Source organism: Carcharodon carcharias, chromosome 12 (genome assembly GCF_017639515.1).
Source record: "Carcharodon carcharias isolate sCarCar2 chromosome 12, sCarCar2.pri, whole genome shotgun sequence".
NCBI lineage: Eukaryota > Metazoa > Chordata > Chondrichthyes > Lamniformes > Lamnidae > Carcharodon > Carcharodon carcharias.
The window spans coordinates 28,143,707-28,156,697 of NC_054478.1; the positions used below are offsets into that span (position 1 = coordinate 28,143,707).

The window sequence follows — 12,991 nt, forward strand, 5'->3', positions numbered from 1 at the left end:
GATGCTGGAAATCCAAAACAAAAACAGAATTACCTGGAAAAACTCAGCAGGTCTGGCAGCATCGGCAGAGAGGAAAAGAGTCGACGTTTCGAGTCCTCATGAGGACTGCTGAGTTTTTCCAGGTAATTTTGTTTTTGTTTATAATTTTTTTCTGCTTGATTAACGTTTTGTTTTGGATTTGTGAGAACTTCTGATGGTTAAAAGAAAAACCAGATGTGTGACCATGGCTGAGGGTGGCTCCTTTGTTCTGCATTTGTATGTTTAAGATAAATGTCATGAGTGTTTGTTTCGACATTGAAGTTTATGTCCAAAGTCCTTAGTTGCAGCTGATGACCTGGCAGATTTAGCACTTAGGGCTGAGTATGGAAGCGCCGGGCAAGGCTGGTCCTGCTGATCCATGTGTGTGGCGCTAGCTGAAGGTTCATTGGATTAAAGTCTCCCGGGCGTCCCTGCTTCCTTGCTGTAGTCCCGGGTCAGCGTTTAGCCCCTCAGTATTCCCCTGTGCTTCCTCATCCTCAGAACCACTGCTGGACTCATCGTGTGTAGCCGCATCCACTGCGTCGACGTCTTCATCGTCCACTGTGTCTCCCCTTTCCTGTGCAAGATTGTGGAGAGTGTAGCATGCAACCACTATCACCGAGACACGATCTGGGGGGTACTGGAGTGCGCCCCCTGAGCGGTCCAGGCTTCGGAAGCGCATCTTGAGAAGACCGATGTCTCTCGCCACCACAGTCCTTGTGGTGCCCTGGCTCCTATTGTACCGCTGCTCAGCTTCAGACATTGGATGGCGGTGAGGTGTCATGAGCCACCTTCTGAGGGGACAGTCCTTGTCACCCAGCAGCCAACCATCCAGCCAGGCTGGAGCACTGAAGAGCCCCGGCACCTGGGAGTGTCTGAGAATGTAGGTGTCGTGGGAGCTGCCTGGGTACCTTGCACAGACTTGTAGAATCTGCATCCTGTGATCACACACTATCTGCACGTTCATGGAGTGGAAGCCCTTCCTGTTGCCTAAGGCACCGGGTTCACCTGCTGGCGCCATGATGGCCACGTGTGTACAGTCTATTGTACCCTGGACACAGGCGAAGCCAGCAATAGCTGCGAAGCCTCTGGCTCACTGTGTCTGGCTTGCCTGGTCCCAGCGGAAGTGGGTGAAGTCAATGCACGACTGAACAGAGCATCTGTAACCTGCTTGACACAAGAGCAGACAGCTGATTGGGAGACACCACAAAGATCACCCACTGAGCCTTGGAGGGAGCCAGAGGCATAGAAGTTGAGGGCAACTGTGATCTTCAGAGCTGCTGGCATGGGGTGTCCCCCCACACAGTTAGGGGAGTTCTCAGAGCCAATCATCTGACGGATGTAGTTGACTGTTTCCCTTGACAGTCGGAGCCTCCTTCAGCACTGCACCTCAGACATATTGAGGTAGCTGCTTCACTGCCTGTATACCCTGGCAGCAGGATAGTGGCATCTTCTGTGGCCCCTTTCACCTTGGACTACCTCTTGGCCCTGTGCTCCTTGTACGTGCGCCTATACTTCCAAAGGTAGCTCCCCTGGAGGCTGAATGTGCACCCCTGGCCTCCTCCTTATTCTAGCCCTGCCTTCCTCCTCAGAGGAGCTGCCTCCAGTGGACATGTCAGATCCCATACCCAGGCTAAGGGGAGGCCTCCGGAAAGCTGCAGGCCCGATAAAGATTCCTGACTGCAGAGTGCTGACCTGACGGTTCAAAGATGCTGGAAATTGTTCTGAACTGCTGCAGATCACACAAGCAAGTTTACAAAACCTTCTGCAATCAATACTTCACAGACCAGATTGACAACCACACTGAGCCTTCTTATCCTGCCCGTGGATGAGTTTCATTAAATAGTCTCTTACCCACCTGCCCGTTGCGCCCGTGCGTTGACACAAAGATCGCACAGGTGCCTGAAAATTGCCATCGATTGACCACTTAAGGGCCTCAACTAACCCGTTAATTAATGGCGGGCGCACATCGACCTTCATCGCAGGCCCGCCCAGCAAACTACCGCGATGGTGCGCGATGACATTGGGACGCTCGCCCAACATCACCGCGCGTCATTTTACACCCTGACCTGCGGGGCCAGTCCCCCATACATCCAGCAGAAAATTCTGCCCATGGACTCGAAATGTTAACTCTGTCTTTCTCTCCACAGATGCTGTTAGACCTGCTGAGTTTTTCCAGCACTTTCTGTTTTCGTTTCTGATCCAGATGCTGTTCAATGCCAGCAAAGCACCTTGGGACATTCTTACTACGTTAAAGATGCTATTTAAGTGCAAGTTGCTGTTGTTGCTATGAACAAATTTATAATGTCATTGATGTTGACATTTAAATGTCAAGCGTACAAGTCTTACTGTCAATCAAAGTAAGGTTCAGGAATATAGTGGTTCTTGTCAAAATAATGAAGGGGGCCTGAGATTTGAAAACTTACCTTTTGGTGAAAAAAGGAGAAGCTATTTGAACAGGTAACTAGCAGAGTTGGAATGAAGTGATAGAGGGTCAGAAATGAAGTTGTCAAGAGAAAATAATCTTCAGCGTCTCAGACAGTTAAGTCCAAAATATTGACCTGATTTAGTCATGTTAGATAAAAAGCTTTGAAACCTTGCACACAGTCTCCAACAGGAAGGTAAGCAAATGAGACCCTAGACTACTTGGAGAGTACAGTCATTGTACATACAGAAGATTGAGTTACAAGGGTTGAAGTAGCGAGCAATGGATCACAATGTTTACAGAGAACGCATTCTCCAGAGGCTTCGGGAGAAACATCTGCTGGTTACGAGATAAAATCTTATTGATGGAAATACAATACAAGCAAAACAATGATAAAATATGGAAGCAATTCTCTAAAAATTAAATGAAAACCTATGCAGATTAAAATCAAATTTTAAAATTTAATAAAATCACAACAATGTGAGTTGCTTCGAGAGCATAACTACCTGGGAAAATATGTCAAATATTTCCCTCAGGTTCATTAAATGGGAGATGCCAAAGCCTAGGAAAAACTGTGTGAGAAAATGAATAAAAAGGTTATTGCCTTTTTGACACATAATGGTGAAATTCATCTGCACAATTGCGAAATTCTGGCACAGTAGTCAGTGTGTCCCATCAGATTTTCCAGTCATTTGCCTCTTGAAAGATACATTATTTGCTAACTTTCGGTACAAGGTACTCAGCAACATAAAGGGAGATAAGCATTTGAAATAGATTACTATGTTATTTCTAACTATTCATTATAAGCGTATCGGGCTTACCATTTTTTGACAGAGTCACAGCCAAATATTCCTCATTAAGAGAACTGATATAAAGAAGCATAGATGGTGTATGTGTAGTTCGAAAACTGAATGCAATATTCTCCCTTAAGAGAGTGACATCTGAGGGCACAGCAGATGAAGGGTCACTTAAATTCCTGACAATGGTGGAAGATTTCTCTAAGGTGTACATCAGTGATGTTCCAGGCTCAAAGAGGGCAGAAATCTCTGTAAACAATAAAAAAAAATCAAAATCATACATTGTGAGGTCAAATATATTCTAGCTTAATACCAATCTACTTGACAACATACCAAATACTGGAACAAGAAAAAGAAACAAGTTGCTTTTGTACAATGATGATCTATCTACTTGCAGATCGATCACAAAAAATAGGTGTACTTTGTATTCAATTGGTGCTGCATGGCCTTGCATACACTAGGCAAGGAAATATTTGATCTTATTTGAATTTGTGTGTCTTTTAAGCAATGTTGAAGGTGTTTCAAACTTAAGCATTTTTAAAGGAGAAATATTCCTCATTAAGAGAACTGATCTATAACAGCATATATGGTAAGTGTACACAGTTCAACACTTGAAGGCAGCATTCTCTCTCTTTCACTCAAGAACGTGGCAGATGAAAGGACAAAAGTCAATTCTTTACCATGAGTACAGGTAAAATACACATGAAATAAAAGTTGAGACTGTAACACCTATTGACCAGATGGTAAAATACACTGTAAGATCTCCAGTCCGGAATGCTTGGAACCAAGTTTTTTCTGGATTATGGTATTTTCTGGATTATAGAATGACAGTGGAATGCCTAACCACAAGTATATGAACAGAGATATATTATTATATATAATATATATGTAGCTATGTACCTGAGACATAAAACTGTATCAAAACATTATAAAGTGTGAATAAAAATTGTTTATTTATCCAAATACATTATCTTCCACTTTTCCAAAGTACTGCACTGTACTAAGATGATGCCAATGATGTTGAGGGAACAGGTGATTCCAGGAGACCCAGAATTACCAATACCAACAGCCCCAGCCTGGGGAAGGTAATGATTATTTACTAAACATTCAAAATAACACTCAGAACAATGTCCTTTCCCAAAAAGAGGGAGATGGTGGCAGAGTAATCTAATTACTAGACTAGTAATCCTGAAGACCAGGCTAATGCTCCAGGGACGTGGGCTCAAAGTCCACCAGCTGCTGTGGTGGGATTTTAAATTCAATTAATAAAATCTGGAAAAACAGAGCTACTCTCAGTGACCATGAAACTATCACTGACTGTTGTCAAGGCCCTTCTGGTTCACTATGTACTTTAGAGAAGGAAATCTGCAATCCTTACCTGGTCTGGCCTACATGTGATTCCAGATCCACAACAATGTGGTTGAGTCTTAACTGCCCTCTGAAATGTTTAGTTCAAGGGCAATTAGGGATGAACAATGCCCGGATCCCATGAAAGAATTTTTAAAAAGTGTGGAATGCTTTGATTTTTAATTTTAATTCCTACTTAATTAGCTTACTTCTCTTTCTATGTCATCCAACTTGCCTCATTCTCCTGCAGTCTTCCCACTGCTCAAAAAAATTCCCAGACAATTATTGTTTTCCGATTTCGGATTTCCAGGCTGGAGAGGTTACAGTGTATCATTTAAACTCTCATGATCGAGTCACATATGACTTACTTCAAATTAACTTCTTTTTTATGCTTCATTGTGTGTATTTGGTTTGATAATCTGCATCCCATTACAGTTTTGGAACCTGTTTTTATCTGAACATGTCCATCAACCTGAAGTCTTGATGCTTGTCATATTCTGTTCCAGGATAAGGGGCTGAAGCAGCCATTATAAAGAAATCATCAACTTATGATGAGCTCAAAACACTGAATTTTTAGCCCCCGATGGAGCCAAGTACAGAAGTGGACGGGCATGAAAATTGCCAGCTGACATGCTGGTTTCCCGGCATCATTCTGCTTCTGGGGTACTTACCCGAAGCTGGGGTGGAGGCAGCAGAGTTACCCACCCACAAATGCTGGGTAGTTAATTAAGGTAGTTTAAAGTCTATTGAGGGCCATTGCCAAAGGCTGACTGGAATTTTCTATCTCAATGGGCCCTCTCTTACACTTGCCTGAAAAGGCAGCCTGCTGCTTCTTCTAAGCTGGAGGGCTTCCTATTGACCCTCCAGCTTCTAAAGGCCACTCGCTGTCTTTGATTGAATTGTGCATCTGCCCTGCTCTGGCCATTAATTGACCAACTGGGAGGAATCACAGCCAGGTGACTGTTTCCTAAATGGTGCAGGCTTCTGATCCCCATTTGACCCTGACGTCAGAATCTTGAAACCTGCGGGGAAAATCCTGCCCAAAGCACCAGCACTTGCAAGTTCTCCTCAAAGCCACTTACCGTCCTGACTTGGAAATACCTCTGTTCCTTCACTGTCGTTGGGTCAGAATCCTGGAACTCCCTCCCTAACAGCACTCTGGGTGTACCTACACCACCTGGACTGCAGCGGTTCAAGAATCATCTCACTACCACCTTCTCAAGGGCAATTAGGGATAGGCAATAAATGCTGGCCTAGCCAGAGACACCCATATCCCATGAATGGGTTAAAAAAAATAATTGACACCAACACCCATAATGTGAAGGAATAAGGGTCAAATAGTATGGAATTAATACAGCACTATTAGATTTAAAGTTACTTTGGGTAAACTCACAGTAAGACATATTTTAACAGGAGTCAAAACTAGCTTTCAAAACACCATAGTTCGCCACAATGTGAAGCTATTGATAATTAATACACACACCTAAAAAACAGTATTCTATGATTCCTGATATTACACTAGCACTTAAGCATACAATTAAAACTGCAATCAGATAAAAGAATACCAGCCCTCAAGTCTTATTATCTGCAAGGCACTGTATCATGACTAAGCAAAATTGACCAGCATGACTGTTACCTAAGGTCCAGTTTTGAGAAATGAATTCGAAATAACATTTCTTAGAAATTGAATGGGCACTTTCATTATAATAGGTGGCCCTTGCACCAAATATGGAATATTGATTAGAGGTAGTCTATTATTGATTAAATGAACATCCCTCCATGTAACCATTAATTCTACAACCACAAGATTCAATATAAATATCTCAAACCAAACTCAAATAATTGCATAATTCATTAAGCTGTTTAAATTGGCTTCAGATCCATTCCATACCTAATGAGTCTCACGTTCGGGGATTAATGTAATCTTACTTTAATATTGGATGGATATCCTTGCTTACTTTTCTTTTAAAAATACTACATTTGTAACATGCAATGTTTAAATTTCAGATTCTCTGTCAGAAATAAGGATGAGCAATCTTTTCTTTTTTCAGGATTTATCTAGTTTTGCGATTTATGCTTTTCATAAAACCACCAAATACATGTTGTCTTATTAGAATAAATTTGTGTGTACTTCAAACTTAAATTGTCTCATTTAGTCTTCTGCATCAAAGACATGAACTTGACTCCTGTTCTCTTCTGATGGGGGAATCGTTACTGTGGAGTTCCACCTTGGCCCTTATAATATCTGGGAAATTACAAACTAGCTTAAAACTAGTTGTAAATAAGTCTATCAGGAATAAGGTAATAACCTTGACTGGTTTCACTTCTTTAGCTGAGGTTTGAGTTGGACTCAGGGAACCCATTCATACGCCGTTGAGTCTAACAACCCTCTAGCTGAAGTTCAGGGATTTCATCGGGAAGTACACCGGATCTTGAAAAAAAACTCCCGGAAATAATCTAAGATTGTAATACACCACAATGGCAGCATAAGTTAGAGCAGTTTACTGACAACGGTGGTAGAGTCTCTGAATTTTAGCTCACAACATAGAGCTTTACTAAACCAGGAGTGCATAATGAAGATCCTGATATAGTAGTCAATGGATCATTAGATTTTTCATCCATTCATCCGCTGATCAATTGCCAAATTCACTGGAAATGCAAACTCGGAATACTTATCCTATAAAGATTTCTGACCTTGTTTTAGTCTTAGTTGAACTGGTTTCTATTTTCTTTACCATTTTGCCAGTTAGAGGGTGGCAGCCAGCCCTTGAGTGTGTACTATAATGATTAGACCTGAAATGGCATTGTAACATAGCCTAGAATTTTTACTGCTTGATCGCAATATGTGAGAATATTTGACATCTGCACAAAATTACCTTTTCTCCTATTTTAACAGGAGCATGAACCCATATATTGTAATACCTGTTAAAATGGCAAAATAAGTTCATACAAATGCATTGTGTTTATTACGCTTATTTTAGACAGCATAACTTCTAGGCTTAATACTGGAAATGAGATCCGGATTTTTCTTTGCTGGTTGTCTTAGAGAAGCATACTAGTTGCCATAAATTATATCAAGTTACTGTGTGAAGAAGGGTCATGCACACAGGAACATGTTTGCAGTTGTAACTACATAGGCATTGCACATTATTCAACATTATTTATCTCACAAGTTTTATTCTTTCATCATCGTTTAACCAGAAGATTTTTGTCAACTTTAAGTTAAGGGCAAAGCATTTGTCCAACTAAATATTTCATACTGGCTTTTAAGTTTCACTAGATAGTGTAGGGACAGTGGGAATCTTGACTGCAACAATTCCATGCCTGCAAATTTACAACGTGTTTCCATACATATATCTTTAAATTATGGTGAAGGATGATAGGAGGCAAAGCAATTTAAATAAATTATAGTGCACATCACTTTCAAGAACATGTATCCAATTTCCCTCATAAGATAAGACATTTTAAATGTATTTCTTCAGATGTGGCCTTTACTGTTAAAATGGATTGGGACCTGATGAATGCAGGGAGGTTTTGTGAAGAAAATTGCCTAAAGCAACCTTAAGGCATTATGCCTTCCTCTCCAATATGTGTAAAATTATAATTAACAATAAAAGATACGTGTGATATAAATGCGCTCTGTTCCTTTGTATCTTCAAAGTTCAAATGAAGTTTTGAAAAGAAAATATTAGGACGGCATGTCCCATCATTAGCCAGAGGCACCATCATTTCAGCAACAATAAACATTCATACAATTGCTAATTGATGATTGTTGTGGCATTTGTTCATGCAATGTAACATTTGACTAACTGCTAATGTGACATGAGCCTTTTACTGAGGATGCGTTGATGAAAAGAATAGGATGCAGTGTGAATTTAAATATTGTGCAGGTAGGTTTTGATGAGAATTTCATACAAAACAGAATGCATTTGCTTTGTTTATTTTATTATTCAAATTCAGAGGTGTAATTTTGGTGGAACAATGTCACTTCTTGAATAAATCCAGTATCGTCATAAATATATTTGTATTTTTTTTTCTGATGCAATGCATACTGTCCCTGGTACTTCACCCTCAATGGGGTAACCTTTCTCATTCTACCATATAGGCGTTAGGACCGGAACACTGTCAGCCTATTACACGCAAAGATGTACAAAACCGTGAGGTTGGACAATCTAAATAACTTAAGTGCTTGCATCTGCAGACAGTTGCTAGCTGCAGGCAGAGCTATAAAATCCTGCAATTTAAAGTCTTGCTGGGAGCCACCTCCCTGCCTTGCTGCTGAAACTCCCTATACCCCTCTCCCAAGTGACTGTCACCCCCTGAAACCATCCCCCCACCCCCCCCAAAAAAAGACATTACTTGCTCTGTGATCCTGGAACTCTGATGCCTATCCTTCCAACAGCAACCACATTCTCCCCAGTGATGCTACTGGGCCCAAGAGCAGCCGGCCTCTGATTGGTGGGCAGTTCTTGGTAGGCAAGAATTCCGACCCTGAGGTCTTGATTCCAGGGGAAGGCCCGCTGCTGGCCTCGCCACTGCCTGATTAGCTTGTGGTTCGGTGGGCCTTGCCAAAAGGAGGCAGCGTGGGTATCTCACCGGCTGTCCAGCCAGCAGGCGAGACCCCCGACGCTGCAACAAAATTTTGCCCCAGGTTCCTAATCAGGAGATTCGCTCAGGCATATTTTTGGAGCAGATTATGGTCACTACTCTTGATATCTAATTCATCTACTCGATCTATTTTTGTTCCCGTATGTAGATCTAACAGCACCTCTGCCCCTTGAAGGCTCACAAACTAGCTGCTTGAGAGAGAAGCCCTGCAGCCCTACGTGCATTTTAGGAATAGTGTTTCTTTTTCACCCTCTCCAAATCAATGGGCAGAACCTTGTGCCCTCCCCCTTGGCCAGTTTGGTGGTGGGTTGGGTATTTAATAAAGTGAGAGGGTGGCAGGTGGGAACCTTGCTGCCCTGCAGCCTTCATGCAGATTATGCCCACAGTAAGAAGGCCTGTGGACAGTCTTCCAACCTAGCTGCCAATGGAGGTCCTTAAGTGTGGAATTAATGTCCACTTAAGGACCTCACCCCATCGCCATTGGTGTTAATCCAGCAGCATGCAGAGGTCTCACCACGCGGGAAACATGACAAGCAAACCCTTGCATGTTTGCTTCATGGGCTTCTGGGGAGGTGGGGAGGGGGTCCCTCGTTCAAAGGTACTTAGTGCCTGGTCAAGGGACCTGTCACTGGGGAGCCCACTGCCCTTGTTGCTGATGCACTTCGCCCCCTATCTCGAGATCCTGGTCCTGTCATCATTTACTTGTGCGTGGGTCTGCCCTTGATCTGAGGCCTTGAGTTCTTGTAGTACTGGCAGCAGCCACTGCCTCCCCAGTGGCACTGCTGAGTACAGAAGAGATGCTGTCCTCTGATTGGCAGGTGGGGCCTCTGCCTCCCAGGGGTGGGGGGGCGCGGGGAGGGGGGCAGTGATCCCAATGGGGGAGACCTGGCACTGGGCTGTTAAGTGCCTGAGTGGAACTACAAGATGTGGTGGGCCTTATCTAAAACAGGTGATGCAAGGCTCTCACTGGCTCTCTGGCTGCAGTGGAAATCCCCACTACCTCCACAAGATTCTGCCCAATGAGTGAGTAAACAATAACTCCTGGAGAAATAACTTTGTCATTCCTTTTCATCTCTCTGTTTTTTCTACAGATTTTGTCTTCTATGTCCCTTCCATAGTTGGGGAGTGGGGCTCTATCACACAACCCCATTAATGTAATAATCCCTTAATTATCTTTGATTGCTAACTATATTAACTCTGTCTGACAATTCTTGTTTTCTCTATGCGTGTAGTCTCCCTTCACCATTATTGCCACAATTTATTTCTTTCCTATTCTGTCCCCTCCTAAAAATACCATAGCCAGATGTTTGCTGTCTAATTTGCAGCTGGTTTTCTTACTGATAGTAAATCAATGGATGGAATTGTCACAGATTTGCACAAAGTGCGGAAGCAAGAGGGAAAAAAATAATTTCCCCCACCCGCCCCCAACCCCCCCCAACCCGACCGCAATGGCGGGTTTTTGCACTGTATCATCCCATTCCCACCTCATTAATTATGCAGCCACAGGGAACAGGCCATCTTGCTGGTAGGTGGCCTCCAGTTACCTCGCCGTTTCCACAGGCAGGGCACCATATTTAAAATGGAGCCACACGCACACTTCTCAATGCTTGCCACCCAGGTCTGTTCCGGTGAAGGCACGGCCCAAAAAGCCATGAAGAATGCAGCCCCCTGATTCAATGACGCATCCCTGGGGTGCCTTCTGGATGCCGTGGTGGTCTGCCGCGATGTCCTCTACCCCAGCTCTGGCAGCAGGAGGCCCACCAGTCTCACCACTCTGACTTGGGAGGCTGTGACAAAGGTGGTCAGTACCAATGCTGCACACAAGAGATCAGCCAACCAGTGGAGGAAACGGATGAATGATCTCATCTGTGCCGCCAGGGCAAGGCAACCACCTCAACACTCTAAAGTCACACACTCACAAGGCTATCACGCATTCTCTGCCATCTCACTCACGGCCATCTCAAGGGACATCACCACTCACTCTCTCACACACACTTTCACATCTCCATCTGGCCTCAACTCCTCTGGAGACTGCCCTCTCAACATCTTGAAGCCACTTGCACAGATCAACTTGAACACACACACGCACGCACATGCACGCACGCGCGCGCGCGCACACACACACACACACAAACACACACACACACACACACACAATTCCACACAATCCCACCATGGATGCTGATGGAATTTAAATTTGATTCATCAATCTGGTAATCTCAGTAGCCATGACGATGAAAGTATTATCGATTCTTTTGGGGAAGCAAATCTGCCGTCCTTACCTGGACTGGCCTACATGTGACTTTTAATTGCACTCTGAAATGACCTTAGCAAGGTCAGTTTCAGGGCATTTAGTGATGGACAATGAAAACTGGCCTTGCCATCGATGCCCACGTCCCATGAAAGAATAAAGAAAAAACACTCCTGCAGTATAGCCAACACCCTGCAGCCTCTTCCCTTACCTGAGGCCACTTCTCCCCCTTCCCTAAGCAAGCCATAGCCCTTCAGCCATTGAAAAGACACCCCTACTTTACAGCTGGTCTGCTCTACCTGTAAGCTCCCTTAAAAGTCTGGTGCTGATGACTGTGAGTGCTGCCCGAAGCAAGGTAGGCAAACAAACCTCGAAGTCCCGAGTGAAGCGCAGCTCCCCAGGTGCGCGTTGCTTACGTACAGTAGTGAAACACGTTGGCATGCAACATGCCCACATGATGGGGGGGTGAATGATTCCAGCAAGCAGGGCTTATAATGAGATGCTAAAGTATTGAAATTAGGTTCCCGAATTGCGGCGGCAGGAAAGGTGGATGATCTCAAACATTTTGGCCTTCGCCCCATATTGTCCCTGTCCCCCCTGCCTGTCATGACTCCCAGCGCCAATGGGGCCAGAAAATTCCAGCCTATGTCTTCTTGTGCTTCCCACTTTCACTTCGTTACACTGAGCTTTGTAACACAATCACCTTATCCTTTTATTTTGCTTTGATTTAAAGTTGCTCCTTTTCATTTATTCTTTTTTTGTGCAAGATAACTTGTGCAGTGGGGGTGGGGCAGTGGGGGAAGCCATTACGCTAGAGCTGTATGAAACTCTAGTTAAGCCACAGCTTGGTTACTGGATAAAGTTGTGGTCACTGCATTTCAGAAAGGATGTGACTGCATCGAGAGGGTACGGAGGAGATTTACAAGGATACTGCCATGAATGGAGAATTCTAACTATGAGGAAAGATTGGTTAGGCTGGGGTTGTTCTCCTTGGAACAGAGGACGCTAAGAGAAGATTTGATTGAGGCGTAGAAAATAATGAGGGGCCTATGTATGCTGGATAGGAAGGTCTTATTTACCTTGGCAGGGAGGTCAATAACCAGGGTGTGTCGGTTTAACGTGATTAGTAGAGGGATTTGAGGGAAATTAAGGAGAAATTTCTTCTCCCAGGGAGTGGTGGGGATTTGGAACTCACTTCCTGAAAGGATGGTAGTTTTGAAACCTTCATTGTTTTTTTTTAAACTCACTCACAGGATGTGGGCTTCGCTGGCTGGGCCAACATTTATTGCCCATCCCTAGTTGCCCTTGAGAAGGTGGTGGTAAGCTGCCTTCCTGAACTGCTACAGTCTATGTGATGTATGTACACCCACAGTGCTGTTAAGGAGAGAGTTCCAGGATTTTTGACCCAGTGGCAGTGAAGGAACGATGATATATTTCCAAGTCAGGATGGTGGGTGACTTGAAGGGAAGTTTCCAGGTGGTGGTGTTCCCATCTACCTGCTCTCCTTGTCCTTCTAGATTGTGGTGCTTGTGGGTTTGGAAGGGT

The 12,991-nt window shown here is 43.9% G+C and overlaps 1 protein-coding gene across 1 annotated transcript in view; it reads right to left on the reverse strand.

The window, feature by feature from the left end:
- The window catches only part of LOC121284660 (contactin-associated protein-like 5), a 736,588-nt gene that overhangs the window by 175,840 nt on the left and 547,757 nt on the right, over positions 1 to 12,991 (reverse strand). Inside the window, exon 19 of the mRNA XM_041200218.1 lies at positions 3,265 to 3,489. Coding sequence (XP_041056152.1) covers positions 3,265 to 3,489 — 225 coding nt within the window. The remainder of the gene's footprint in view (positions 1 to 3,264; positions 3,490 to 12,991) is intronic.